The 27,348-nt window shown below is 45.9% G+C and overlaps 1 protein-coding gene across 1 annotated transcript in view; it reads right to left on the reverse strand.

Moving 5' to 3' along the window:
* Positions 1 to 274: 274 nt before the first annotated feature.
* Positions 275 to 27,348, reverse strand: part of MYOM2 (myomesin 2) — a 100,511-nt gene continuing 73,437 nt past the window's right edge. The window contains 11 exon segments of the mRNA XM_017887852.1: positions 275 to 1,070; positions 2,480 to 2,494; positions 2,496 to 2,531; positions 3,702 to 3,729; positions 4,926 to 4,962; positions 5,218 to 5,381; positions 16,236 to 16,341; positions 21,432 to 21,470; positions 22,000 to 22,087; positions 22,276 to 22,389; positions 26,304 to 26,371. Coding sequence (XP_017743341.1) covers positions 753 to 1,070; positions 2,480 to 2,494; positions 2,496 to 2,531; positions 3,702 to 3,729; positions 4,926 to 4,962; positions 5,218 to 5,381; positions 16,236 to 16,341; positions 21,432 to 21,470; positions 22,000 to 22,087; positions 22,276 to 22,389; positions 26,304 to 26,371 — 1,013 coding nt within the window. The 3' untranslated portion in view covers positions 275 to 752.

Below are 27,348 nucleotides of genomic sequence, written 5' to 3' on the forward strand. Positions count from 1 at the left end.
GTGGTATAATCACTAGGTGACCTTTCTAAGCCTTGCACAAAACGCACACTTCTTAAGACTGGTGCTGTCTTGGGTGCCACTTGGGGCTGGCAGCCCAGCCCCACAGGTCGGAGGGGCTTTGGAGGTGTGATTCATCATGCCCTACCTCTGGAGTGTGAGTGCACTGTCTGCACCCCACCAGCCACGAAAGTGCATGATAACCCATAATTAAACAAGCCAGGAGGGTGAGCAGGTGCAGGTAGGTGTGATTTGGCACAGGAAAACCACAACAAGGTGATTTTTGAAGTTTTATTTGCCTAAAGCAAGAGAAAACAAGCTTAACCAGGTAACACACGCTTCAAAGGCTCCACAGCCAGGATTTCAGAACTGCTAGATCCCGCGGCCCCCAAAGAGCAGCACGGCGGCTTCTCGGTGGCTTCACACAGACCACCACATGCTCCACACGTCCAGGTGCCACGCCCATATGCCCACACCCGTGCAAATGCTAGTGTGTCATCTGCCAACCCACTCTCTGTCAGGTACCTGCCGTCTACCCTCGTGTAAACACGTTGTTCAGTCTTGTGGAAAATATTAGCTTTCTCCCTTAGACGAGTATAATCATCACCAAACGCAAAAATCAAAAGCACAATGTGTGATCAACTACCGGCCCACACAGGATGCCACTCGGACACCGGCTGCTCCTCTGGAACAAGCACACAGCACTCCTGTCTCTGCCACGCATATTTTCCCATCTCCAGGCCGGGAAAACGCCTTCACTGGCCTGGCGCCGAGGCAGATGCTGGGATGAGCTTGGGTTTGGCTTGCTGGGGTGGGGCCACGTCCGGGATCTTCTCCCCGTGTTTGTACACGCTCACCGTCACATCAATCTTCTCCCCACCATACTTGTTCTTCACGTTGATGCTGTACTTGCCCGAGTCCTCAGAGGTCACGCCTTTGATGGTCATGCTGACGTACTTGGCCTGCTCCACCTTCACCGAGAAGTGCTCGCTGAGCTGGATATCCTGGTCATTCTTGAACCAAACCACTTCGGGGTCAGGGTTTCCAAACACCGTGCAGGTGAGATTCAAGGTCTTTGGAAGGAAGAGGTTGGTGGAGAAGGAAGAGTTAGGAAAATGAAAGTCCTATCACTCCCTCAGACGGTGTGCTCCAGGTCACACTCAGTGACACCCCCTCAGACGGTGTGCTGCTGCAGGTCACACCAGCTGACACCCCCTCAGACGGTGTCGCTGCAGCCACACTCATGTGGCACACGTATTTGCGTCCTTCAATCGTTTTGTTTAGCCAACAAGTCTTTATGTACATAAGCGCCACTTCCGGTAGACAGAGCAGCCAGGAGGACATCAGGGAACAGGTCTCGCTATGTCACGGGGGACGCTCAATAAAAAAAAAACAGTGAGCCACAATGTTCCTATTTTATTCTCAGCTTTTATCCATAGCCTAGTTCAATTAACTAATTTGAAAGCTAATTTAATTTAAGCTCTATGTTTTATAGCTACAGATATACCAACCTGCTCCCACAATTTCCTTTTATTTAGACGTATGGGCCCCTTTTACCAGTTCCTCTGGCAGCACCCATGGAATATATTGTTCTTATAACTGCAAATTGCGAGGCCAAAAAAAATGCATTCTTGAAGCTTAGGCTTAAATTACGCTTTCAGCCAGAATAAGCTTGAAACGATCTAATTTCTCAATTACATCCTAAGGATGACATCTCAAGAGCTCTACAGGCTTTTCCTTTACTGCTAAAAGAGGGGAGGTCTATAAAACTTTGTTCTTCTTGGGGGGCCCTAATTAAAATCTCTCAAGTTCTCTGTCCCTTGTGATTGAGTCAGACCCGCTGAAGCAACCAGGAGAAGCTGTCAATTAGATATCAATAATCCCTGCACAGGCAACAAAATACTACTACTGCAGCTAAAGTGGGCTTCCACGATGTGTATCCACAGATGACCTGGAGAGTGGGGGAGCAGGAAGATTTTTTCTCTTCTGTGTCGTATAAAGCTTGTGGTTCTTTCACACGGAAAGGAGGGAGGCGCCTGCACCTTCATACAGGCAGGGCAGTTCCCACAGCGGTGTTGGCCCGGCCTCGTCCTGCACTTTCTCCTCTGGGTGAATGACCACAGGGGCAGGTCGGCACCAGACCCCGGCCCAGACCCTGGGAGGGCCTAGAAACACCCCATAGCCACAGCACCTGCCCCTGAGTGCCCCAAGTTGGCACAACGTGTTTCCTGTTACCACAGGCGTTTGTGGATTTCAATGATGTTACGCGATTCCTTCCTTGGAGCAATTACAGGGTTATCCCAAGGCCTCTAGCGAGGGGCCAGGAAAGTAGGGGTGACTATGGGTTTCCCTGCAGGTTGAAGTGAGGACACAGGAAGGGCCCCTCGCTGGCGTTCCCTCTGCTCTGGACCCAAAAGGAGGCGGCTGCATGCACTGCACCGCTGCCTGACGCCCCGCCCCGGCCGGAGTCTAGAATCCTCACCTTCCCTTCCATGATTCGTCACCACATCAGGCAAGGCCGCAACAACCTGGCCGACGATCTGCGATGGGAAAGGAAAAGCACTTCAGATTAGGAAAACACTCAGTTGGGAAAACATATGGTGGACGCCTTCCCGCGGAAGCCAGGGGCCGTGTAAGCCAGCAGCGGGTACCGAGGGTGAACCGTGGGGGAGGAGTTATGCTCAGCGAGAGGAGAAGCACCAAAGAAAAAGATTTATACGTTGACAGTGAGCGGGAGTTAAACCAAGCCTAAGGGAAGGTAGGTGAGGAGATAATAGACTCTGTGAAGGCCATGAGGGGTGGAAACACTCCAGAGAAATGTGAGATAAGCGGCTGGTCTTGAAGGGGGTGAAAGAATTCACCAAAGGGGACTGAAAGCCTTGGAAGCAGCCGCCGTGTGTCCGAGTTGGGCCAGAAAATTGAAGGGGGTCCTGGCGCCGCGCTGGGGCTGGGCTCACGCCTGTAATCCCAACATTTTTGGGGAGGGCCGAGGTGGGCGCAGATCATTCTGAGGTCAGGAGTTTAGAGACCAGCCTGCGCCAACATGGTGACTACCCTGCTCTACTAAAACTACAAAACCTTAGCCAAGCATGATGGGCGGGGCCTGTAATTCCCAGCGCTACTCGGCGGCAAGCTGAGGCAGCGAGAATCGGCCTGAACCCAGGAAAGGCAGAGGGTTTCAGTGAGCCGAGATCATGCCACTGCACTCCAGCCTGGGCGGTGACAGCAGCAAGGCTTGGGTCAAAAAAAGAAAAAGAGAAAGAGAAGAGAAAAAGGGACAGGGACAGGGAAGGCGGGGAAGGAGGGGAAGGAGGTTAGGGAGGGAGGAGAGGAGAGGCAAGTACGGAAAGGGAGGGGAAAGGTAAGGAAGGGAAGTGAAGGGAGGGGAGGGGCGAGAGGGTTTAGGGAAGGGGAAGGGAAAGTGAAAGGACCCTGGGTGTCTGGGCTGCAGATTCTGCAAGGGAAGACGGAGGACAGGAGTGAAGGTGGGGGCCCATGGGGTAACGGGGCTAAGGCCAAAAGCAGTGCAGGGACCAGCAGTGCAGGACGTGGGGCTCCAGGACAGGGTGCAGTGTTGGTGGCATTGTTACATCAGGGTGGGGGGTTGCTGGTTATTATTTAATACACAAAGTTGGTACTCTAAAATATAGACCTTTTTGCCCCACCCAAAATAATTTACCATCCTGGTTACAATCTAACAGGTACTTACTCTTCTCTGCAAAAGCAGCAGCTCTAAAAGTTAAAGGGGACAGAGAGGAGAGAATGAAAAAAGAGTATGAGAAAGTGCTTCCAACAAAATGTACAGCTGAGAGACTCACTAGCGATGAGAGCAAAAGAAAGAAGGAAATACGTTGTCATTCTCTTAGAAGAACACGTTCAGACCACAGGATCCCAGCATGGATATCATCACTTTTCCTGATGGTTCCCACTGCCCATTTTGAGGTGGAAAATGCCCTATTATCCAGATGCTAAAACCCACAGAAAAGTTTAGCATTCCAGTTCACAGGTTGAAGAGATTTTTTTCTTCCACAAATTCACCAGATTGCACTGGAGACTTGAGATATTTTTGGAACTTGTCAGTTTCTGATCTATCTTGCTCATCCCTGTACCCAATCAACAAATGTTTATTAAATAAGCTAGCACAGGCCAAGGACTGTGGTCAGCTTTGGATGTGCGAAAACTCAATCGTGCATTTGAAAACCCCGAATTTTCCTTAAAAAGTTGCTCTGTGTGATGTGCAGACTGATGATAATTGACAGCAGCAGCATCACCATCTTGGACTAGCATCGCCATTTTAAGTTTTCCTTGATTAGAAACCGCCTAAGTCCAGCTCAAAAACATCAGCTTAAAGGCTAATGTCAGCAGGACCATAAACCACAAATGACACCTCCAACCAGAAACATACCAACCTTGGGATAACCAACCCTCCAATCAAAAACATTCCCACCCTTAGATAACCTCCCCTCCAACCAGAGGCATTTCAACCCCACAATGAAACTCTCCTTCACACAGAAACACTCCTAGCCTGAACCAGAACCTTTAAATACCCTTAGTCTGTAAGAGAAAGTGGTTCTGACCGAAATCTGCCAGAAGACCCACTCAGGTCTATTCTCCAAAATAAACCTGTCTTTGACTGTTAAGCTGCTTTGCGTGTCTCTTTCCTCTTTCTTCAACTCTTACAATAATGATTTTCGAAATTCATCCAGGGTTCCGATGACCCTGGACAGTCCGTTGATAAATGCATTTCTGGTTTAGGAGAATGCCCACCCCTCCACATACTGCATTGCTTAAATTGCCACTTCTGTCCCAGGAATGGCTCCTTCTTTGGGTCACCCAGGCTTCCATACAGATTCCCACATGCAGCCAAATTGACTGGGACTCAACTGCCCCCAGGATGATATCACAGTAACCAAATACGCAAATCTTACTTGAGTTGCTGGAATTCTGCAAATGCTTCATCAAAAGCTGTAAGGAAATAGTTCTTATGTTAGTAACCATTTCAGTGTTCAGATTTTATTTATTCACTCAAATATTCTGCCAGTGAATCTGGTTCATGAAAACTGATATACTGAAAGAATGAATAAAGTGATTTTTTCATTTTCTCTAAATGAAAATCATAAATTCATATTGTCTCCTGTATTCATATCGTATTCCCTCCCTTCAGCATCTAAATGGATTTCTAAATAGAGATTGTTAAATGCTAAAGAAGAATTCTCTTACCTTGTCCGGACAGGTCGAGGGAGCGTTGATGGTTATCTTTGCCATCGAAAATCTCAAAAGTGTATTTTCCTTTATCCTTCTCTGTCGGCTCACATATCTGCAGCCAGGCCATCTCTTCACTCCCCCCGATTCTCATATGCTCACTGGATGAGATCTTAGCATCTCTTTAAAATAGCAACAGGAATGTATCCAAGTTAGGGTCTCCATGTCACATGCACAATGTCTACGGGGCAATGTCCTGCTGCTGTGACAGCCTTCTCTAACTTGCTGATGCCAATATCACAATAGATTATTCTGGCTGTTACGAATGTATTGACCACATCAGTAACTCAGATCTGAAAACCTTCAAACATTAAATGATACTTAATTTTCAAAGGTATATTATTATTTACTTGTCACAACATAATAGACTTAACATTATTCTCTACAGTATGGTAGTTCCTCAAAAAATTAAAGCTAGAACTATTATATGATCCATTAATTGCACTTCTCCGTAGATGCCCTGAAGAATTGAATGCAGGGTCTTGGAGAGAGATTGTCACACCCACATCCTTAGTAGCATCGTTCACGACAGCCCTGGTGGGGAAGCAGCCCAAGCGTGCATTGGTGATGAATGGATCAACAGATTGTGGCCCATAAATACATGAGGGAAATCCCAATGCCTGCTGCAATGTGGATGAACCCTAAGGACATTTTGCTGAGTAAAATAAGCCTGTCACAAAGAGACAAACATGTACTCCTATGAAGGGCTTAGGTAGTCAGATTCACAGAGACAGGAAGTAGAACTGTGGGTACCAGGGGCTGGGGGAGAGGAACAGGGAGTGAGGGTTTAATGGGAACAGAGTTTCGGTTTGGGAGGATGAAAAGGTCCTGGGTGGTGGTGGTGGTGGCTACACAATGATGTGAATGTACTTAACACCACTGAACAGTACCCTTAAAGATGGTTAAAATGCTAACTTTTACATTATGTGTATTATGCCACAATTTTTTTAAGGTTAGATAAAAACAAGGTGCTCATACCATTCCTGCCTTCTAAGATTCCCACATCTGCAATGTATAAGGCCAACCTGTTTACTGCAGACAAATGGGTATAAGTTATTTCCTAACATTACTTCAGTTTAGAGGGAGCCTGAGAGATTTGTGGAAGTCGTAGTCACGGGCGCATGAAAACAGGACTGACTCCAGGGCCACACAAGAGCTGGAATGTGGACCTGTTTCTCTCAGGCACCAGCTCCAGAACAGCTGGAGCTCGGGGAAACGGGCTGTGTCAGTTGCACAGAGAGCCAGCTGTGGTGCTTGTGGCATCTTTCATTACCCTTGCCGGCAACCAAGAATGCCTTGAGTTCCATCAGGAAAAAGAATTCTCCAGCCCTCCTCACCATCATAGCCTTTTTCTGTGTTATTCTTTCCTTCAACAAACATATCTTAAGCCTATAATAAATGCACAGCTCAGGCCGGGTGCAGTGGCTCATGCCTGTAGCCCCAGCACTTTGGGAGGCCGAGGTGGGAGGATCACATGAGCCCAGGAGTTCGAGACCACCCTGGACAACAAAGCAAGACTGTCTCTACAAAAATACAAAAATTAGCCGGGCATAGTGGCAAGCACCTATAGTCTCAGCTACTCAGGAGACTGAGGCAGGAGGACTGCCTGAGCCAGAGAAAGTCAAGGCTGCAGTGAGCTGTGATCACACCATCGCACTCCAGCCTGGCCAACAGAGTGAGACCCTGTCTCAAAAAGTATATATGTAAAAATAAATGCTTGGCTCTGTGTCCTGGTCTCTGGTGGTGGTGCTGGCAGTGTGTGTCAGAATCGAGTCTGTCCAGATATAAAGTGGGAGCTCACTGAGGGCACAGCAGGATCCTGGTGCACACTAAGCCAGAGAGGACGAAATGGCTGCTCCCAGGGATGGTTTTGTGAGATTGGCTTCAGCCTGAGACTTAGCATCTCGGATCCTGGACAGAGAAGGGAGGATCTAACGCTGCCCATGTGGGGTTGTTTTAGGAATCCAAGAAGATATGATCAACATCTATTGAAGCAACTCTGGAACATAATTGATACACATTTGTCTACAATAATCAGGTCGGCCTCCCCTGTTGCCGATGTGGGACGAGCTCGTGCTGCCTTAGAAGGCAGGGCAGTGTGAGCACTTTATTTATATCTAAACTTTTAAAAATGGTGTTAGAATGCACATCATGTAAAAGGGACCCCTTTAGTCCTTCACAATATGTTAATTATCTCCCTTTTCCCATGAGCTGACCCTCCCCGGAACGAGGCAGGAGAATCGGACCGGGCAATCCTTCAGGACTCTCTCAGTCCCACACCTGGAATTCTGTACGTTGCTGACCCGGGAGCCTCACAAAGGCTGAGCCCGCAACAGAGCCCCGTGCTCTGCCCAGCTGCTCTCAGTCCACCGTCAGCACGGGCTGCGCGGGGAGCGGGGGAGGGAAGGAGAAGCGATAAGGCCAGGACCCCAGGACCCCAGGACCCCAGGACCCCAGCACTCCGGAGCCAGAGAGGGCCAGGCCGACAGTGCCGTGTTTGCAAGCTGCAGGCTGGCGCTCACATTCCAGGTGACACGGACTCGCCAGGTTCTCCATCCGTGGTGTGGCCCAGGGCAGGTGAGCATCAGTGGCCACACCAGCCGTCCTGTGAGCTCACAGCAGGTCGCCAGTACTAAAGTGATTGATGGGCCATTCCAGCACTCAGACCTACTTATCCCTGTGTACAAAAGGGAAATTAGACTTTACATGGTGATTCTCAGCTCTGCAGAAAAGAAAAACCTTGCAAGAACATATACCAAGCAGTGGATTAGCCAGTCAATCCCAAACCCTGGCGTGCGAGGAGCAGCAAGAAAGCCCATCTGTGCAGAGACCTGAAGGTAAAGAGACACTGGCACACTGTCGGGACATCACAGCTTGATTAAGAAAGACTTCTTTATCCCCCCACCCCCCGCCCATATGCACTTACAGCTGAACACTTTACAGACCAATCAGCGGATTGGAAATTACAGATCAGTGGGGAACCGACCCCACTGTAATCGTTTATTGACTAAATGTACCCCATCCAAGGAAACGGTTCACCAAGGGTGTGGAACTCTTCTGGTCAGTCAGAAAAACTTGTTTTGCCAACACCGATGGGCCTTAGTCATCTTGTCACCTTCTCTTGTTGGAACTGATGAGGGTCAAAGTTCTAACAAATGCGCGCGCACACACACACACAACCAGGCACTGCCAACTTGGCTATACGTGCTTCCTGCACACACAAAGACTCATGGGGCAGGATTCCAGCCTGAGACTCCACACATCAATAAGGCCCTCAGTCCTGCTTGGCCCCACCCTGCTTCCCTGCCCTGCAAAGCCTGGATGCTGCTTGGGGACTTGTGATGAGCTCCCTGCTTGTGGGTAAGGGGACGATTTTTGTCATGCCTGGTGTCTTGAATCCTGCACCAAACGCTGTGTTTGTGCTGACGCTGGTCAGTCTCACCGAGAGGACGCAACAATCGCTGCCGCCCTGTGTGAGCTCATCCCCCTGTGTGAGCTCAACCTCCCACACACCACATGGGTGTTAGGGAGAAGACAACGTTTTCTTGATCTCCATTAACTCAAATATGTCTTCTTCAAAGAGCTAAATTATGCGCCAACACTGTTGCATCCTAGATGTATAGACGAAGATGTTCAAACCTCTGCTCTGTGTATGTGTATGTGTGTTTGTGTGTATGTGAGAAAGAGAGAGAGACTAGAATTTCTTCCACGGGGTAAAACTGTAAACAGCCCCGAAATCTCACTGTTTAGATTCGGAGCCATGAAGAAAAGCTAGTGAAGTTTCCACCGTATCAGCCACGTCGTACACAGCTTTGTCCAACAGGTGAAATTCACTGGGCCGCTAAGTCACCTTGCAAACGCTTCATTAGGTGGTGGCATTTTAGCCTTTGCGGCGTTTATGTTCTGCTGGACTATGTCCCATCCCAATGGTGATCCGTTCTACTCACACAATTAGCAACTTGCTTATAGACAAAAGAAAGATAATTTTATTTTGATATAGGTGACAAGGGAAAAAGGTACACCTTCACACAAGCATTCATAAAATAGCTGTAAATGTGTCCAACCGGCCTCCTGACTTTGGTGTAACTGGACACACTGGCTTGGCAGCAGTGAAGACAAGGGCCCCACTGCAAACAATTGCTTCACTGGCCTCACATTGATGGCCCTAGGCCTTTGGAGTGACTTATCATTCAAGTTTCACTTTTAAAAAGTGACCCTCTACTTCAATGAGAGATTCTTTACAACAGCCACACAATTTGGGGAAGGAACACTTGAACCTAAATCTCAGCCAGTGACAAAGGGTAAAAACCACTGTAAAGAAGGAATGGTGTCCACTGACCACCAGATCACCCACTGGCCCACTTGGTGCCCTTCTCGGAACCCACATGCTCCTGGCCCCACCTCCTTCGTCACAGCTGCGGCCTCCGCTGCCACCCCAGGATCTGGGTAAACATGCACGCATGCAAGATGCCCTGAGCCAGGACCCCACAGCCTGCAGCTGGGACACTACCCTTCCCTGAGCTGCAGCTGCAGAAAGGTAGCCGTGAGCCTGGGATCAGGAGCCTGCTTAAACCCCAATCCCAGCCTCGAGCTGCCCATGTTGGTGTTCTGACCCTGGCTTCTCTTGCATCACACACACTTCTCTTGGACTGGGTTCTAAGTCTGTTCCCTCAATATGACTCAGACAAAGTCACTCACAGAACATGGACAGCCATTAGCAGAGGCTCCTGCTGTCCCTGATGTCTGCAACCCTGGCTGCTCACCTTGAGGGCAAATGCTGGTTTCCAGCTTCCTACTCCCAGCTTCAGGGTCTCACCCTAGACCCCACGCCCTCTCATTTGGCTTCCCCTGAATGAGCAACTTAAAAGAGGGCCAAACACGTCCTAGTGCTCAAAAATAGCTGTTCATTTCTTTGACTATCTGGTTGCTGAATTATAACTGTTGTCTTACCTAGACAATGACTTAGACATACAGGGATTTTAAAAGTATTATTATTGTTGTTTGAGACATAAATGAGCCAAATATGACAAAACCTCTTCTTCATATTACTTGATTACAAAACATGACCAAATTCCTTCATTCCAAACTAAAGTGAAAATGGTTTGTATTAATACAAGACAGTGGAGGATAGAAGAAAGCACACGTTTCTGCTCCTTCGTGCAAAAGCAACCAGCAGTTCAGTCGCCTGTGACGGGGTAGGTGGGAAGGAGACAGGTAAAGGGCATGGGGGCAGGTGAGCAGGGAGGAGGAGAGAAGGTCTGGGCTCCAGTTCTGTAGCTCAGACTCTTGCAACCACACTGCCTTTCACATTTCCCAAAATAGATGAGGAACATCAGCGTGAAAGCAAGGGGACCCCAAAAGAAAATACGAACAGTAACAAACGAACGTAACTATGTCGCAAATGAATTGCTTATCACCCAGAACACAAAGAAATACAGCAGCTTTGGAAAGCCATATTTTGATTTGATACTGCATGGCTAAAGATGAAAGCAATTAATTGCAGGAAACACTGAACTCTAGTTTGCACATTTCTTTCTCACAGAGATATGAGTTACTAATTCTGAAACTGCTTGATGTAAATACTAGGATTGGGAAGAAAAAAAAAAAAAACAATAGATGATAGCCAGGCTTCTCCCTGGGGAACCGAGTTACAGCTCAGGAAAGGGGCAAGGCTTGAATGAAGCCTGTGGAGTTGGACTGGACTGGGATCCTATCAGATTCTAGTACACAGACGGTGAGATGCAGAAGTGGACATGGATGTACAAGTGTGTGCCTCCGCGTGCACCCACATGTCACCCAGTCCTGTCTCCAGAGCGTGTAAGACCTGCGGCTCCCTGAGACATTGACAGTCTCTGATGCCACCCTTGGTCCAGGAGCCAGGGCTTCTGGGATTGTAGAACTGGGGCAGAAAATACAAGACGAGTTGGGAATGTTTTACGGACCCAGAAAATAAGGCACTGCTGCTAAGAAGACACAGGTACGCATGCTGGAGCAAGCAGGTGACAACCAGAAGGAGCTCCCAAAGGCCAGAGCTGGAACAATTTGAGCAAAGTCACAGCTCACAACATAAAATCAGCATCCCTGAGTCCAAACGGATACAGCCAAGCAGCTGAATGAGGAGGTACACAGAGGAGAGGCCAGCACCTCCCAGCAGAACAAACATAGGAGGAAGAGGGAACTAGAAAATTACCCTCCACCCAGCCCCTCAGAAATCAGTGCTGCAGGCCAGATTCACTGCTGAACCTCAAATCTCAGCACACAGGTCTGCAGAGGGACAAGAGACTTGCCAAGTCCTAAAGTATTTACTAATTACCAAGGGAAAAATAATAACGTTCCCAAGAAGAGACAGGGCAGACATTGCCTTAACCCAGTGATCAGATATCAGCATGGCTTTTGTTGTATTCCAGCTAAAACTGAGACACCAACCCAATCATGGGAAACACCAGGTAAACCCAGACGGAGGGCATGCTTCAAAGTGACAGACAGACGGCTTCAAGGCACCCATGCCAAGAGAGATAAGGAGAGCCTGAGGAACTGTCCTAGACAGGGGGAAACCAGGAGCCAGGACACCTGGTTGCAACATGGGACCTGAGATTCAACATGAGAACATGGAAAAGGGCATTCCTGGAAAAACAGGTGCAACCAGAACTGGTCTGTAGCGGAGTTAATAGCATTACATCATCATTCAGCTCCTGGTTTTGATGGTTATAAGGTGGCTAGACAAGACGTTAACCTCAGGGGAAGACGATGGAGGATATAAGGGAACTCCATACTTTCTTCCCAACTTGTTTATGAGTCTAAAATTATTTCACAGTGAACGATTTAGAAATATTATATATTTGTAACAGAATATTATATATAGTAAAATAAATGGTTGGAACTAACACAAGTGCAAAAATCTAAAAACTAAGTCTGAGATCAATAATGGCTGACAGACCAGGCGTGGTCGCTCACACCTGTAATCCCAGCACTTTGGGAAGCTGAAGTGGGTGGATCACCTGAGGTCAGGAGTTTGAGACCAGCCTGGCCAACATGGTGAAACCCGGTCTCAAATAAAAATACAAAAATTGGCCAGGTGTGGTATCACGTGCCTGTAATCCCAACTATTCGGGAGGCTGAGGCGGGAGAATCACTTGAACCCAGGAGGCAGAGGTTGCAGTGAGCCGAGATCACACCACTGCACTCCAACCTGGGTGACAGAGCAAGACTCCGAATGAAAATAAAAACTAAAAAATAATAATAATAACGACTGACAGAGGCAGGTAGATGGAAGCACAAGAACAGAGCTGGAGCCTCAGAGGCAGTGCTTCCGTGGAGTCCACTGAAGGTTGTTACTGATGTTAGCCCTGAGGTTTCAACAGCACTGTGGTGTCGGAGCTGGAAAGGCAGACTTTCGCTCTTCCCAGTGCGGTCTGACATTCAAGTGAACTCCACCTAGATCTTGCTCCCCTTTTGAAGGGAAATGTAGATAAAATGGGAAAATTCCCAAAAGCTAGGAAATATTTGCTTCTAGGCTGGAGAAGACAGCATTGAGGAATGCAGACCTCCTTCGGGAAGAGCCTCACAAGACGGGACAGCCTGCGGGGACCTTAACATACCCAGCAGCCTTTTGCTACTGCTAAATAGTGAACATCAGTGTCTAATAGTGTCTAAATAGTGAACATCAGAACACATGCAGAGAACGGGAGATGCCCTGTGCTTTCTGAGAGGGGACTGGACACACCTGGAGCTCCCACCCCTGCAGCTGTCACAGGCCAGGACTGCAAGGCAGCCCACACGTAGGCTGAAGCCACGCCCAGGCCAGAGGGAAGGCCCCATCACCGGCCCAGCCCTTCCCACTGGAGACACGGCCAGCCATGGCCCCTCCCACCCTGTGGACATAAGGACGAAGATGTGCCAGGGAAGGTGTCTGGGGTGTCAGGCAGGCATCTCTCCTCCCAGTTAGTTCAATTTAGTTGAGATTTTAGGAGAGCATTTACAAAGTCAGGCTCTGTGTGTGAAATTTCCTGAATTGAATTAAAATACACATTTGGAGTTTGAAGCATGCTCTTATTTTTATGCCACAAAGACACTGTGGGGCATGCAAGGTGGCTCATGCCTGTAATTCCAGGGTTTTAAGAAGCCAAGGCAGGAGGATTACTTGAGCCCAGGAGTTAGAGACCAGCCTGGAAAATATAGCAAGACCCCGTCTCTACAAAAAATCTAAAAATTAGCCAGGCACGGTGGTGTGCACTTGTGGTCCCAGCTACTCAGGAGGCTGAGGCAGGAGAATCACTTGATCCCAGGAAGTCAAGGCTACCATGAGCTAGAATGGCACCACTGCACTCCAGCCTGGGTGACAGAGCAAGACTCTGTCTCAAAAACAGAGACAGAGAGAGAGAAAGAGAGACTGAAATTTCTTTAGTTTCTGAGATACTTTCAAGACTTCAGTGGTCAATATGTTAAGAATCTGAGATCTAGCCATGTCTAGATGATATATTAATCTCACTTTTGAGTAGGAGGACAAAATCTCTTTTCTGAAGAACATTTTTGCTGAATTCCTCTTTGCCTGCTTCTAACTCATGTTGAATAATTTCCAACCTTCCCTTAAAGTGACATCTTCTATAGCCTCTGATGTATTACTCAGCATTTTTAACTAAAGAACAATTGTCTTTGCTTATGTCTGCATTTCACAAAATTCTCATTGCACTCTATTGATTCCATGTCACCCATTAACACAAAATATTCCAGGACCCACAGCACCAGTCTTTGGCAGCTCCATTCCCTGGCTTCATAGGTTTTGTGAAGTGAATTATTTAGCTTTAAATGGCTAAAGTATATTTCAACAAATTTTCCAACAAATTTTCGTATTATTCTTTTTTTCCAGTTGCTATCTAGTAAGAACGCATTTAGTCATCAAGCAGTGAATTACAATCATACATAATGGCTACCTAATATAGTTTCACGTTGTTTAATAGTCAAATAGTAAGAAGTTAAGGTCTTAAAGTTATAGTTTAGTTATAAAGGTGCTAAAGAAATGCCTGTTTTGTTGTATAATGAATTTGTTTGGGGAAGAGAAAACAGAAATAATGTTACTTTTACAAGTCTGTGGAATTTACAATAACACCTCCTTCCCTTTTTGTATCTAGGGATGCTTTCTACTGATCCAGGGTCACTGAAGAATCAGATGCGTGAGCTGTGCCCCAATCTGCCTGCCTGTCCAGGACCCATCTCCTCCAATGGGCTTGGAGCTTCTTGGGAGAGCACTGATTAGAACCAGACCAGCCAGCATTCTAATCCCTGCTCTTTCACTTAGTAGGCTGTGACTGACAAAATGACATGTTTCTCTCCCTGAACCCCAGTTTCCACATCTATAAAATGTGGGTGTAAATACCTAACTTACAGGGCATTTGTGAAGATTAGATAAAATAACGTGTGTTGAATGTGTAACACAAAGTACCTGCTTGCTAACACTAACACGACCTATATCTACACACACATTTCCTGTGTGTTCACACACATACACGGGGCATGTGTTTAATCCTGTGTGTGGACGTGTGTTTAATCTCTGTACCCCCCAGAGCCAGCACAGTGCATGGCCTGTACTACAAACCACACAAGGCTGAAAAGGGGGTTGGCCTCTCCCAGAAGATGAACATGTTTACGACGGATGACAGGACCCACATTACAACTGTGTACAACTTACAGCAAGACAATACGCTGTAAATAACAAGGAAGCTCAAAGATGCTGATGATTAATTCTCCTTTTCCAGGGGAAGGTTTGATTCAGCTAGAGACATAGATTTACTCATTGTCCTACAAAATAAATCCTGATAAACAATTATATCACAAAAACACACCAGAGTTCCAGTCCTGTAAGCTCCTGTTATCACAGTCCTTTTAAAAAAGACCCTGCCTTTAATACACTTTCCTAACAAATCCCTTAACATGGGATCTATAGGGACTTCCTTTGAGTTTGAATACCAGACTAGTAAACTTAAAGACGTGCAAGATTCCAAGCATGGATGTACTGACTCCATTACAAGATGAAAGCATAGTATATCAAAATTGAAATAGGAAAAAGAGCTAAGAACATATATGCTTTCAACACTTCAGTTTACTTACAAATACAGTCACCTAAGCAAACCAGTGATACTAGGGGCGTTAATATTTGGGTGCCTTGACACCATCAAATAATTGGCCTGAACACGTTGTCCTTTGGAAAGCAAAGAGATCGATAAAAAGCCACCATCCCTGCTCTGTCTGTCCTTCCCACCCACCTGAAGTCCACTTTTATCTGCGGTGACGTCTAAGGGGTTGGTGACCCTGATGCGAGTCCTGTTTTCGGGGACTCCTCAATTCAGCCAGTGGTTTGCCTGGTTGTTTCAGATGTTGGCTTGTGCTTTGGCTGGGAAGAAACCAGATGCCTGGGGCAGGGCAGCAGGGACCTGCCCAGTGCTATGGATTGCATGAGAAGTCTCTGGTAGTTTTCTCAGTGACCCGTACCAACCCAGAGAAGCATGAAATACAGAAAACCTTGCTGGGTCTTCAGACTTGGTCTTGTTCTCTTCCTTTTTTAATTTTAATGATTGGGCTTGTTTTGGTCCTTTTACTTTTAATCAAATCTAGTGGGAATCCAACAGACTGGAAATTTGGAGTCTGGTTTCTACACATTATTTATTAGTTCTGCCTCAGCTCTCTGTTCGCTTCCAGAGAAAATGTGTTACTAGCAAAGCCACCTTTGGTGACTGAGACATTGGAGAAATTTGTCTGTAACACTGTCAGGAATTTCACCTCTGCCTCCTTCTTCCACGTCCTCCCCACTGCCGTGAGGGATCCCTTCCCTGAGCTAAAAGTTGTCATCATTGCTTAAAATTATAAAATTTTGAGAGGAAATGGCAGTGTCTTGATGTTCCCCAGGGAACGCCTGGTCCCAGCTGTGCGCCCTGGACAGCCCCGTCTACAGCACAGCTTCCATCGGCTGCTGTCACACTTACTTGTGCTGCCAGTTCACTTTCATTTCTTCTGTAAAATACTTCATGAAACACTGAAGTCGTATTCCTTCTGGGGTGCAGAGTATCTTCAGTGGAGAAGCAGATTTCCCTGCAGAAAATAAAACATCCTCAGATCTAAGAAAAGGAGTGCTTGCTGTATGATCACAGAAGGCGTCGCTGCGGCAAGCCCTCCTGTCCCCACCTGCAATCCTGTTCACACGTGTGTCTCTCATAAAGTTGGCCAGCCACAAATTCTTATACTTTATTCCTATGCTGTATCCATTCATTAAACAAGCTCTTACCATGCTAGAATTATCTGAAAGCTCTTTGCGGAACACTGTGAAAGACACAGAACTGTCTAACAGATTCAGCATCTGCCCCTCAGCAGCTTTGCTTAAGAAAAGGAGGCAAAGTAACAACAGCGCATGGCAAATGCTATGTCAGTTGACCCTACGCTGAAGTATTGTAGAAAATCCGCAAAAGGATTTAGCAGGACTCTTTCAGGTGGCAGTCCAGGAGATGGGAGCACCTCGGTTGGTTCTTCAAGACCAATGAAGCTTGGGTCAGAGGAAGGAAAGCAGAAGAAATCCCAGAGGCCACAAGAAAATGCAAGAAACGAGAACACACATAGTGTGCTTGGAATAAAAATGTAGACTAATTCGATTAAGGTAGGTGATCTATGGGTCAGATGTCAGCAAGGAGAAGATAAGGAAGTAGCATTGATGAACGCAGAAGCTCTGAACTGGGTAGAGATTGTTATCAGATATTCAACCTTTGGAAATTTACATTCACATAAAGTTACCTAGAAAACTAGATTTACATAATTAGCACAGATAATGGAAAATAAGATGGTCACCAACTGTTGCGGAGGATATTGTAGCAAACAGCGATTTTAAATAGTATTTTTTCATTTTAGTAAGCAACTTGAAATTTATATTATATTAAAATTATTCTTAGTTTTCTACATAGTTATTGTGCTTCTAGGAGTTCACTCAAAGAACATATTCCTAAATATTGAAAGAGCCTTTTCTTGCCCAAAGATGTGCATTGTACAATTATTTAAAGTAACGAAAAATCATTAATTTCTCAACAGAAAAGAGCTCAAACCATGATATTGTGATTCATGAAACAATAAGTAATTATTTTCAAAAGTTAATGTGAATGTCACATCTATATAAAACAAAGAAAATTATTATAAAATATGTGGAGGAAAAAACAAAAAATGAACGCTGTTTGTGACTCCAACTATGCAAAGAAATAAAACCAAAATAAAAACGCTTGTGATAGCAAAGCTCTTTGTTTTCCTTTTATCCTTAAATGCACATGAGGAAAGAAAGAACATCAACCAAAACTAAATAAATAAAGACCCCTTCCGTGACAGAGTTGGGGAAGAATGAAGAGATCGTGCGTGAAGCTCTCTGCGGCTGCGTCACCGCGTCTCGCCAGAGTGCTGCCTGCCTGCGGCTGCGTCACCGCGTCACGCCAGGGCACTGCCTGCCTGAGGCTGCGTCACCGCGTCTCACCATAGTACTGCCGCCTGCTGCTACGTCACCGCGTCACACCATAGTACTGCCTGCCTGCGGCTGCGTCACCACGTCTCACCATAGTACCGCCGCCTGCGACTGCGTCACCGCGTCACCTCGCGGTACTGCCGCCTGCGGCTGTGTCACCGCCTCACACCATAGTACTGCCACCTGCGGCTGCGTCACAGCGTCATGCCGACGTACTGCCTGCCTGCGGCTGCGTCACAGCGTCACACCACGGTACTGCCGCCTGCGGCTGCATCACCGCGTCATGCTGAGGTACTGCCGCCTGCGGCTGCGTCACGGCGTCACGCCGACGTACTGCCTGCCTGCGGCTGCCTCACGGCGTCACACAACAGTACTGCCGCTTGCGGCTGCGTCACCGCGTCACACCGAGGTACTGCCTGCCTGCGGGTGCCTCACAGCGTCACACCACAGTACTGCCACCTGAGGCTGCATCACCACGTCATGCCGAGGTACTGCCTGCCTGGACCTCCACACCTCCCTAAACCCCGCTAGTCCACTGCAAGGGAGGAAAGCACCCAGGAACCCAAGGGACAACAGGGGAGGAAATGGCCGACTTTGAGCCCATCCCCAGAGCTTCCGGAGGTGGGGGGAGGGGCATGAGGTCTAGGGAACTGTGCGGGGCTAAGAAAGCCAAGAAGTGCCCAGGGAATGGGGTGAGCCCAGGACTCGGAGGGTCCCTGCATCTGGGCCGGCTGCAGACAAGAGGGTTACTGAAAATCTGTAAGAAGCAGAGATCCCTGACCACCATCTCCCCTCCCCAGTCAGGTGGGACTCTGTTTCCTCTACCAGGAGACAGCAGTTCACCCTTCAAGGAATCACAACTTGAAAAACAGCTTGGGAACTGGGTGAAGTTAACAGACTGCAGGGCCATATTCCCCCACCCGACCCCCTTCCCTCCCCTCAAATTCGCTGACACTGACTCATGAAACCAACACCACCCTAACCAGGTGGAACACGGGAGGGTCGGAGCAGCCTGAGAGCAAACCACAGAGACCATAAGCAGCTCCCCCAGCCTCCATCAGCCTCTCCCAGTGCTCCCCATCCTCCCCAGTGTTCCTCCAGCCTCTATCAGCCTCTTCCAGTGCTCCCCAGACTTTTTTAGCCTCCCGCAGTGCTCCCCAGCCTCCATCAGCCTCTTCCAGTGCTTCTCCAGCCTCTATCAGCCTCCCCAGTGCTCCCCCAGCCTCTATCAGCCTCCCTCAGTGCTCCCTCAGCCTCCATCAGCCTCTCCCAGTGCTTCCCCAGCCTCTATCAGCCTCCCCCAGTGCTCTCCCAGCCTCCCAGGGCTCCCGTGTATGAGTCTGTATGCATCGGTGTGTGAGAGTCCACATAAGTGTGTGCCCATATGCGTATGTGTGTGTGTGTATGAGTGTGTGGGCGTCAGTGTCTGAGAGTTCACGTGTGAGTGCATGTATAAGTGTGTGTGTGTCGGGTGTGGGTATACTGGTTGTGTGTGTGTGTATGAGTGTGAGTGGGAAATCGTGTGTGTGAGACTGCTGTGTGAGTGTGGGGATGTAAGTGTGTGGGTGTGAGTGTGTTGACAACGTGGCTTCCACTTCTTTCATTCTGATATGTCAGGGAGAGACTACGGCCCACGGTGTCTGGTTTCCCATGACAATAAAGGTTCCCTAGTGATGTGGGAAGTTCTGGGCCTGTCCCCTCTGTCCCTATCCAACTCCCAACATAATGTGTATGTCCTCTCAGTGGCTGCATCTCTGCCTCGAGGTGACGAGCACACAGTGAGGACTCTGCCTTTTACATTTGCCTTATACACACTCACTCTTCAAGACCTTCTGGTCAGTTCTGTTATCCGTGAGTGACCCTTGGGCACATAATGAGATATTTTAACACAAAATAATTTCATGAGTATAAGAGTAAAGCCACGTTTTTACTACCCAAAACAATCTAAAGATTTAATGCAATTCTTATCAAAATTTCAATGTTGTTTTTCACAGAAATAGAAAAATAATCGTTGGCCAGGCACAGTGGTTCAAGCATGTAATTGAGGAGTCTGCAGCAGGCAGATCACACGGTCAGGAAATGGAGACCATCCTGGCCAGTGTGGTGAAACCCCGTCTCTACTAAAAATACAAAAAAATTAGCTGGGCATGGTGGTGCGTGCCTGTAGTCCCAGCTACTCTGGAGGCTGAGATAGGAAAATTGCTTGAACCTGGGAGATGGAGGGTGTAGTGAGCTGAGATTGACCCACTGCACTACAGCCTGGCAACAGGAAAGGACTCCATCTCAAAAAAAAAAAAAAAGGAAAAATAATCCTAAAAGTCATATGCAATCAGGAAAGCCTCTAATAGTCTAAGCAATCTTGAGGACAAAGAACAAAGCTGGAGGCATCGCACTCCTTGATTTCAAAATATATTATATAGTTACAGAAACCAAAACAGCATGGTATTGACATGAGAACAGACAGATCAGCCAATGGAACAGCATAAAGAGCCCAGAAATAAAACTAAACATTGATGGTCAATTGGTTTTCAACAAAGATGCCAAGAAGATACAATAGGGAAAGACAGTCTCTTTAATAAATGGTGCTGGGAACACTGAATATCCACATGCAGAAGAGTGAAATTGGTGCTTTAACTTACGCCACAAGGGAAAATCCACTCAAATTGGATAAAAGACTTAAACGTAAGACCTGAAACTGCGAAGCTGCTGGAAGGAAGCTTGGGGGAGATGCTTCACCCCATTGATCTGGGCAGTGATCGCTTGGATAGGATGCCAAAAATACAGGCAACAAAAGCAAAAGTAAATAAATGTGACTGCACAAAACTAAAAAAGCTTCTGCACAGCAAAGGAAACAATTGACAGAATGAAGAAAGAACCCATGGATTGGGAGAAAAAATATATTCAAGCTATGCATTAGCTAAGGGACTAATACTTAAAATCCATAAGGAACTGCACAGGAAGAAAACAAATAACCCATTAAAAATGGGCAAAGGATCTGAACAGATATTTCTCAAAAGAAGACAGAAAAATGGCCAACAGATACCTGAAAAATACTGAACATCTTTAATCATCAGGGAAATGCAAATTAAAACTGCAGTGAGATATCATCTCATACCTGTTAGAATGGCTATTATCAAAAAGACAAAAGATAAAATACTGGCGAGGAGAGAAGGCTACGCTTGTGCACGGTTGGTGGCATGTAAATTAATACAGCCATTATGGAAAACAGTGTGGAGGTTCCTCCAAAAACAGGCTGAACTGACATGTGATCCAGCAATCCCACCTCTGGGCATTTATTTGTAAAGATAACATAATGATGTAACGTGTACGACGCAAAGTGAGAGTTTTGAAAATTCATTACGGCTATTCAACACGTGTACAAAGCCGCTCACAGCAATTGTGTACAAAGCAATCATGCCAGTTAACCTAAGGCAGGATAGAAGAAGTGGCTAATCAGGAAGCCCAGACAGTTTCTTAAAGTAAAATTCAAACTCCAGACAAAACTGTGAGAAGTCCTTGAAGAAGCCTCATAGGCAGCAGATCACCACCCTGCCCTTCAATCCAGGGCCTCACACAGAACACCCACCGCAGCTCCATCGTGCCCTCTTTTGCAGCAGTGACTGCCCATCTCAGGAAATAGTGATTTCAGCACCCCAAATGACTTGAAAATTAAAAGGCATTTACTTACCACAGACTCTACTCATTGCCAAAATCATGTTGTCGTACACTGAAAATGAGAAGGGATACGCACCATTACGACATGTAATTTTAACAGAAAGCCGCATTTTCAATGTTTAATTAAATCGATACAGGAAATTGTGATATTCAGTTGAAAAATGAATCATTAAAATGGCAATCTTTATCCATAAAAGGCTTATGTGTGCAATAAATCCTTCTAACCTCTTCACTTTTAAACAAGGATCCAGAACGTTTTACTTAAATCCAACTCTACATTTAACTGAATCACTGCCTCGGTGTTTCTATCATTTTAACTGCATTAGTAATGGGTTACTTGGCTTCTGATGATGGACCAAAATGACATTTCATATAAACCCAAAGTAATATACATTATTCTAAAACACTGAAAAAACTCTGAAGGCAACCAAAGAACAAATATATTTTCTTGTACAGTGTTACCGCTAAAGAAACAAGGTGTGCTATAGCTGAGGCTAGAGATAGACCTGCCTTCAGAACACATCGCATCCTGTTGGTGAAAGGAACTTTTTGTTCGCAGAACAAAGAAGGTTTTCTTTTACCTTTGCCAGCTATTTCAAGGATGGACGCATCTTGGCCTCTGTCATCTTTCAAGGTTGCCTTGTATTCACCATGGTCCTTCTTTGACAACTACAAATAAAACACATTCCATATTTATGTAAAATCAATACAGCAATAGAAAGTGTAATAAACTCTAATACATTTTCTTTGCAAACCACTGAAATTCAGGATGCAAATTAGAGGAATACAGAATTTCGAGTTATTTGAAAGTGCCGTTTTTGCTTTGCTTTCGTCTTGTATTACTCAATGCCTGATACCTTTGGGATGAGCAGCTGACAGGTTCCCCTCTCCAGGTCAGGCAATGTCTCCGTTTCATACAGAACGTCATCCTTGAGCCATTTGAAAACGGTTTCTTTCTTGGTGTTTGCAACCTATGAAATAGAAATCTTAAGTTTAGTATGTAAATCATTCTGACTCATGAGAAAAAGTCTATTAGAATTTTAAATCACAGAGTCCCCTCAAAAAACCTTAATTTTTACTATAGACGGTCTCAGACGAAGGCTTATGGAAAAGCTGTCGCTCCTAATAACGTCAAACACATTTCTAAATTCCAGCTTCTAAAGTTGTTAAGTCCTCACAGTTGCTCACAGAAGGACAAATGATTCTCGTCATTCTAGTCCATGAAATTAGAGGGCGTAAAGATCTTTTGGTCTATATGAAATGTCATTAACAAAGACAAGTCTTAAGCAGTATATATAGGGATTTCTAAATAATATAGAATATTATGAGGGTCTATAAAGCTGCTTGGCAGCTGCTCTTTTAGCAGCATCACATTTCAGGTACAGGGACACAAAGGAAATGAAACCTTAACATAAAAAATGCCCACTAGAGGTGAGGACCTTCCCTTAACTGAAATTCCTCACAATTCAATCACTGGCTAGAAACTAAGCTTTGTGGACTCCGAAGATAAGTGAGCATTCCAATTCACATGCTCTGGCATTCGTCTGAGGGACAAGGAGGAGTTCGTATTCAGCATGGCAGGATATACGAATCCCATCGGACTATGCGAGTCTGACAGTTCTACATTCACATCCATGTGGGTTCAAGAAGAGTGAGGGACGAGGAAGAATTCAGATTCAGCATGGCAGAATATACGAATCCCATCAGATTATACAACAACAACAACAACAAAGAATAAACTGACACCATAACCGAGTCACTCTGACTTGCTCTGGGCTTTGAGTTGTTGACTCCCTAAGGAACTGATTTTTGCAGTGCTGATGTCTAAAATTTTGAGGAAATATACCTTTCTGCATAGGGTAAATAATTGGAGAAAGTTGTTTTTCCAGTATAAATGGACTATGTACATAGGCTATCATCAGTCACCTGATGGGTTTCTTCCCTTTAAATATCCATTGTGCTTTTCATTTGTTGAGAAAGACTTCTAAAGACCACCTCCCTTGCAGCTTCCTTGCAAGTAACCTTCTTCTCTTCTTTTATCAATGTTTTCATTTCTGAGTCTTCCTTTTAAACATACTAGTGCAAGAAGTTCACTACCAAAAATCTAAGTATTTAATAAATTTACCACAACCTTGAGTGTGTTTGATATTAAAGCCTTAGCTCTAGTTATCCCACACACATATATATATATAAACAGGAAATCAAATTGCAAATTAATTACCAATACGGAGGATGATCAAAATAGTAAGAAAGGTTCGTTTCATCACACAAATTTCTACGAGCAACCTGCACCTATCTAGGGTGTGTTCAACACCCACCTAGTTCCAAACCTCCGTGCCCACCCTCCTGCAAATCCCTGTGTCTAGGTCCACTCCCGAGTGCACTGCAGGCCTCTTCATGGCAGGTCCCCACCCAACGCTTACGCGCATCAACGAGTTCACACCCCAGTGTCCCCACCAAGGTGGCCCAGTGGAGATCACCAAGGCTTAGCCCTGCCTCCTCTCCATTTGTCCCACTTGGCCTCACTTTCCTGCTCAACTTAGACAGCTGGTTGACCAACTAACTACAGTTAAGCAAGACCCAAAGTTCCTATTCCATCTTCCCTTCTTGCAACATCCATCCAGCAAGACCCCGATCATGAGTCTATCCCCTGACTCACACCAGGGTCACCGGCCACATCTGGAAACATCAACCCCAGCACCCCTATTTGGGCCACTACGAGCTGTCTCCACATTGGTGCACTCAACAGTGATTTCCATTCTTAATAAGGAGCTCCTGTCATGCCTCCTTCAGTGGCAATCACAGTCCACTCCTGCCACCCACCCCACCATGGGCCACCTTCCTCATCTTCAACACCCTTCAACCTTCCCTGGAAAGAGCGTGAAACCAACTGGCTACACTGGTGGATCTGCTGCTTGCTCTGCCCTGGTTTTTGGCATCACCCACACCCCCTCATTGTCTTTCACGGGGAGCTGCCCTGGGGGCCAAGCAGCCCCCTGCACAGCTGTGCTGACCTCCTGGTCTCATCACCCTCCAGGTCAGCACTGCCCCTCCTGCATCCCCATGCCCTCCCTTTCCTTCACCTGTGACTCCTCTTCTACTGACCCCTCTGCCTATAAATAGGATTGAGTGTCCCCATCCAGAAAGAGAGAAAGACAAAGCCGCCCTGACTCCCCTCTCTCCCTCACGGCCCGCTGAGCACCTCAGAGGGCAGCGGGCTCCTGCTCACATTCTCCCTTGTCTCTCATCTCCTCAGCCCACCACGTAGAGACCCCGCCTTGCCAATAGCACCCAGGCCATGCTGCCTCCAGCCACCCCTCCTCACCCAGCCACGCAGCACTTCCTCCAGCTGCCCATCTTCACCTGGCCATGCAGCGCTTCACTCTGAAGTCCCTCCCTGCCAGCAGCCACCAAGTCATTTGCTTTCCCTCCGAACTCTCTGAGGGTTTCTGCTCAATAATCCCAGAGCTGCTCTCCTCTTCTCCTCTGACAATCTGAATTTTCCAGAATGCCCCAATTGTCTGTGATGTTCCTGTCTCTAAAGGCTGTCCTTTGGCAGCTTGACCGATTTGTGTCATGTCCACAGCCAAGTATTCCCAATATCTCATGAATCCACACCCAATATCTCATGAATCCACATGCTCCAGTTGACTTTCCAATTGCTGCCAGGTTCACATGTCCCGTTGTGAGCTGGTTATGCCTTATTGCCCATTCCACGGATATAACTAAATCTTTGTGAAATTGAATGTATTCTCAAAACCCTAAAACTTGGCCCTCCCCATACAGTGCTGATCTCAAGTAACATCACACCCACTCGGTCCTTCCCTCTCACCCACACCCAGCTACTTGCCAACTCCTGCTGGTTTTAACTGCTGGATGTTTATCCTAAATCTCCTTCTCTCTGTGGATATGAAACTGTCCTGCTGGAGTTACCCTTTCTCAGCAGCCTGCTGAAGCATCGTCCTCCAGCCCTGCCACCTTCAGCCTTCCTTGTCAACAAGCAGCCCATGTCACTGCACTAACAGCCCTCAGGTGCTCTGCACCCTCTCAGACCATGGCCAGCCTCTGGGTCCTGCAGGAGAATGCCCCACTTGCCCATCAGCCTTGGGTTTTTTTTTATTGTTTTTATTTTTAAGTGCATAGTTCAGCTTCTCTGTCCCTCCCTGCTTCTCTGTCCCTCCCTGCTTCTCTGTCCCTCCCTGCTGCTGGATCTTCCTGGAACCATCTTTTCCCACTCTCTGGCCTGCATAATTCTTAGTCCCCTTGGCACACGCAGCTCAGGAATCATCTCTTTGTTGAAACTATCTGTTTACTTTTCTCTCTTATCCAGTAGACAATAAGAAACTAGTTTGGGGGTAAAAATAATGCATTATTGATCTTTTCCCCCCATCCCCTCATCCTGAGACAGTCAAATAGTAGGCAGTTATTAAATTGAAGGTTTGCTGCTTAAAAAGCAGATTTTTATATTTAGTAATAAAACATTTCATTACTACATTGTTAAATGAAACTGAAAAAAGCATCTTGTCTCCAAAGCATGCCTTTTCTTTCCTGATGAACTCGTATGAGCAGCACCTCCAGGTGTATTTCACCAGGGCACGCTTTCTCATAAACTCAATAATAGTTTAAGTAAAATTTTTGTAATCCAACCTTCCATTGCATCCCATAACACTGTAATCTTTTCATGAAGAAGAAAAGACAAGCACTAAAGTCCAAGTAATAAAAACTCCACAGGACCCAAAAGCCACTCTGCCCATCCGCAGTTACATAGACACCACACGTTTCATCACCAGCAGCACAGATTTGGCCACAGCTGCTCCCTGAAAGGCCCATCTGATAGGAACCAGAACGAGACTTAGTGTTTCCCTGTTAGAACCAGGTTTCTCACCTTGCAAACAAGTCGAACTTCACATTCTTCTGTGACGTCCCAGTGCAATTGCTCAGCAAAATGAGGGCCTAAGGAGGAAAAAAAGGAAAAAAAAACTTTTTAAAAAGGAAGTAAACAAATAAATATATAGCTATTATATATATACCTACACATATACGCATGGTGTGTATATATAATACAAAAGCATGTATTATATATATTTATGTAATGCATTTTTGGTGGAAGACAATAGCTGTGCAGAATGAAACTGAGATAGTTTTCAGGCCTGGGATGTCGACACATGTTAACACTGATTCTCCACTGGAATCTGTGCTTCCTGGTAGGAGCACACCATCTGATGGCTCCTCCTTACTGACATCTCATATCTATTGCTCTTTAGAAAGGAGACTATTGAAATAATTATATTTTGTTTCCCAAAGTATGTCTAACCAAACATTCGACAACACGGTAAATATCTTTAAATAAGAGCATAGACATGAGATGAAGAAATAACAGTTTGACCTAGCAATTGTGTAAAACACATTTTCTTTAGATAGCATTCAAAATCAAAGATGGGTTTATGTATGTTTTTTTAAAATGTTAATCATTTTTATTTAAAATACATGTAGGAATAAGTCATACACTAATACCCTTTTGCCATTCAATGCAAAAATAGAAAGCAGATTTGGAAAGTATGTGTTGACTTCTTTCATATACATGAATACATCCTACAAAGTTGGCCAAAAAATGTTCATAATGTAGAAATAAGTAAAATAAAATATTTGTGACTATTAGAAATAAAACAATGAAAATAAAATGAATGTTTTGATTTTATGTTTCATACTTCATATTCTAATTTTCTCAAGAAGTATAGAAATCCCATATATAAAATATTATTTGAATAAACTCTTGGGGTATGTTTGAGAATCTAAAATGTATTCATTTTCCTTTGTATCTAGTTAACATGTATTTGTAAAAGCAATCTAGTTAAAATATATTGTTTGTCGTCAGAAAATTTAAAAGCTCCCACAATTTTAAGTAGAATGAACAATTTCCTGTTGATAGG

The sequence above is a fragment of the Rhinopithecus bieti genome, unplaced genomic scaffold (assembly GCF_001698545.2).
Source record: "Rhinopithecus bieti isolate Rb0 unplaced genomic scaffold, ASM169854v2 scaffold_15838, whole genome shotgun sequence".
Classification (NCBI taxonomy): domain Eukaryota; kingdom Metazoa; phylum Chordata; class Mammalia; order Primates; family Cercopithecidae; genus Rhinopithecus; species Rhinopithecus bieti.